At 48.3% G+C, this 1987-nt stretch overlaps 1 protein-coding gene across 1 annotated transcript in view; it reads right to left on the bottom strand.

Annotated features, from left to right (window-relative positions):
* The window catches only part of EMH_0002290 (DNA-directed rna polymerase I largest subunit, putative), a gene marked incomplete at both ends in the record, with an annotated part of 5254 nt that extends 3736 nt beyond the window's left edge, over positions 1 to 1518 (bottom strand). Inside the window, 3 exons of the mRNA XM_013495955.1 lie at positions 3 to 223; positions 483 to 1006; positions 1147 to 1518. Coding sequence (XP_013351409.1) covers positions 3 to 223; positions 483 to 1006; positions 1147 to 1518 — 1117 coding nt within the window. The remainder of the gene's footprint in view (positions 1 to 2; positions 224 to 482; positions 1007 to 1146) is intronic.
* Positions 1519 to 1987: the final 469 nt, after the last annotated feature.

Raw genomic sequence — 1987 nt, 5'->3', positions numbered from 1 at the left:
TGCAGCATTTGCTGCTGCTGCTGCTGCTGCAGCAGCAGCAGCAGCAGCATCTGGATCACTGCTGCTATCAGCAGCAGCAGCAGCAGCAGCAGCAGCAGCAGCATCTTTATGAAACAAAGAACCAAAGAAACTGCTGCTTGTATAAGGTAAAGATAACTGCCACGGCCAACGCAGCTCCACCCCGGAACCCTTCGGCGCCAGGTGTACAGACACCGCACTCGCGCTGCACATACACCCCACACTAAACCCTAAACCCTAAACCCTAAACCCTAAACCCTGAATTCTAAATATTTTTTGCTTTTATAGGTTCACATATTAGAGGATAATAATAGGCAGCAGAGTGAAACACATAAACCCTAAACCCTAAACCCTAGAGGTTCAATATGAGTAAACACTACTGTGTATCGCGGTGGTTTTATTAAATCCTCTAGGGTTTAGGGTTTAGGGTTTAGGGTTTAGGAGAATTAGGGTTTAGGGTTTACACGCCGCAGTGACTGCAGCGAGTGACTGCTGCTGCCTGCTGCAGCACTCTGCTGCGGAATGCCCGCCAGGCAGAAACCTGCATGCTGCTGCTGCTGAGGTCCCTGGCTATATGCTGCAGCATGAATGTTTTCTTTGCTTCTGCTGCTGCTGCTGCTGCTGCTGCTGCTGCTGGTTCTGCTGCTGCATCACCATCGCCTCCTGCTGCTGCTGCTGCAGTTGAATCGATCGAACCCGCCTGGTTCTCCTGCTCCTGCTGCTGCTGCTGCTGCTGCTGCTGCTGTTGCTGCTCCTTCTGCATGCGAGCATTGAGCTCAGCATCTACAGCAGCAAATATTTTCAGTATATCTGATCTCTTTTTAAAGGCTTCTGCGTCGCCAGCATTGTTGGCGTTGCTGCTGCGCGTCACAGCAGCATCCATCAGCTGCAGCTCCTGCAGCAGCAGCAGCTGCAGCAGCTGAAACCTCTTCGCCTCCAGGCCCTTCTGCTGACGTGAGAGCCGCAGGCGGCGGCACTCTAAACAAACCTAAAAAAAGAAAGCAGCAGCAAAAACAACAGCAACTGCAGCAACAAGGAAAATTACTGCAGGCCACAGCAGCAGCAGCAGCAGCAACAGCAACAGCAAACCAGCAGCAGCAGCAGCAGCAGCTGATGCTGAATCCTCACCCCCTTAAGAAGCTTGACAAGTGAAGGCATCAGTATAGGCTGCAGCGCGGGCAGCTCCAGCTCTATGTGGCCTATGTGGCCGGGGCAGCTGCCTGAGGCCCCGCAGGTGCCGCATGTTTCCCTTCCATCGAAAACCCCCATACGACTATCATGAAGACCCCCTGGAACAGCAGCAGCAAGTCCTGCTGCTGCTGCTGCTGCTGCTGCTGCTGCTCCTCCAGCTGCTGAGCCAATACCAGAGCCCTCAGGAGCTGCAAATGCTGCAGGAGTGATCACACGGCAACATGAAAGTTTACGTATTTCTTCATCGCCGAGAAACTCTAAACGCGCTGATCTGACGTTGGTGGAAACCACCAGATTCGGATCCGCCATTTTCTGTATTTTTCATGAATTTCGGAATTTTGATGGAAAGCTGAACTTTTAGGATAACATGAGAGAATATAAAAAAAGAGAAATATTAAAGAAACATCAATTATACAAAAGATAAAATAGAAAGAAAATGAAGATCGTGTACGTATATGTTCAGAAACTCAGACCATTACAGCTAGTGAAAAAAAAAAAAAACATGAAATGCTGCCAGGCGGCGGCAGCCGCTTACCGCCTGTCGTTTACTTTATGAATATAAAAAGGAAAAACAAACATAAAATATTAATTTTATTCAGTTAAAGAACCAAAAAACCTAGAAGTACGATACTGAAATCAGCATCGAGTCTGGGGCTGCAGCGCCCGAGAGAGCAAAACATGAATGGCCATACAAATGAGGGAAAGCCGCATCAATTGGCTTATTTTTGTTGCCTTCTAGGTTTATAATTGTGTAATTATTTATTTTATAATAAAGAAA

Source organism: Eimeria mitis, genomic scaffold (genome assembly GCF_000499745.2).
Source record: "Eimeria mitis Houghton genomic scaffold, Emh_scaff184, whole genome shotgun sequence".
In the NCBI taxonomy this organism is placed as follows: domain Eukaryota; phylum Apicomplexa; class Conoidasida; order Eucoccidiorida; family Eimeriidae; genus Eimeria; species Eimeria mitis.
The sequence above is the reverse complement of the archived record's forward strand: the minus strand, read 5'-3'. Positions and strand labels throughout refer to the sequence as shown.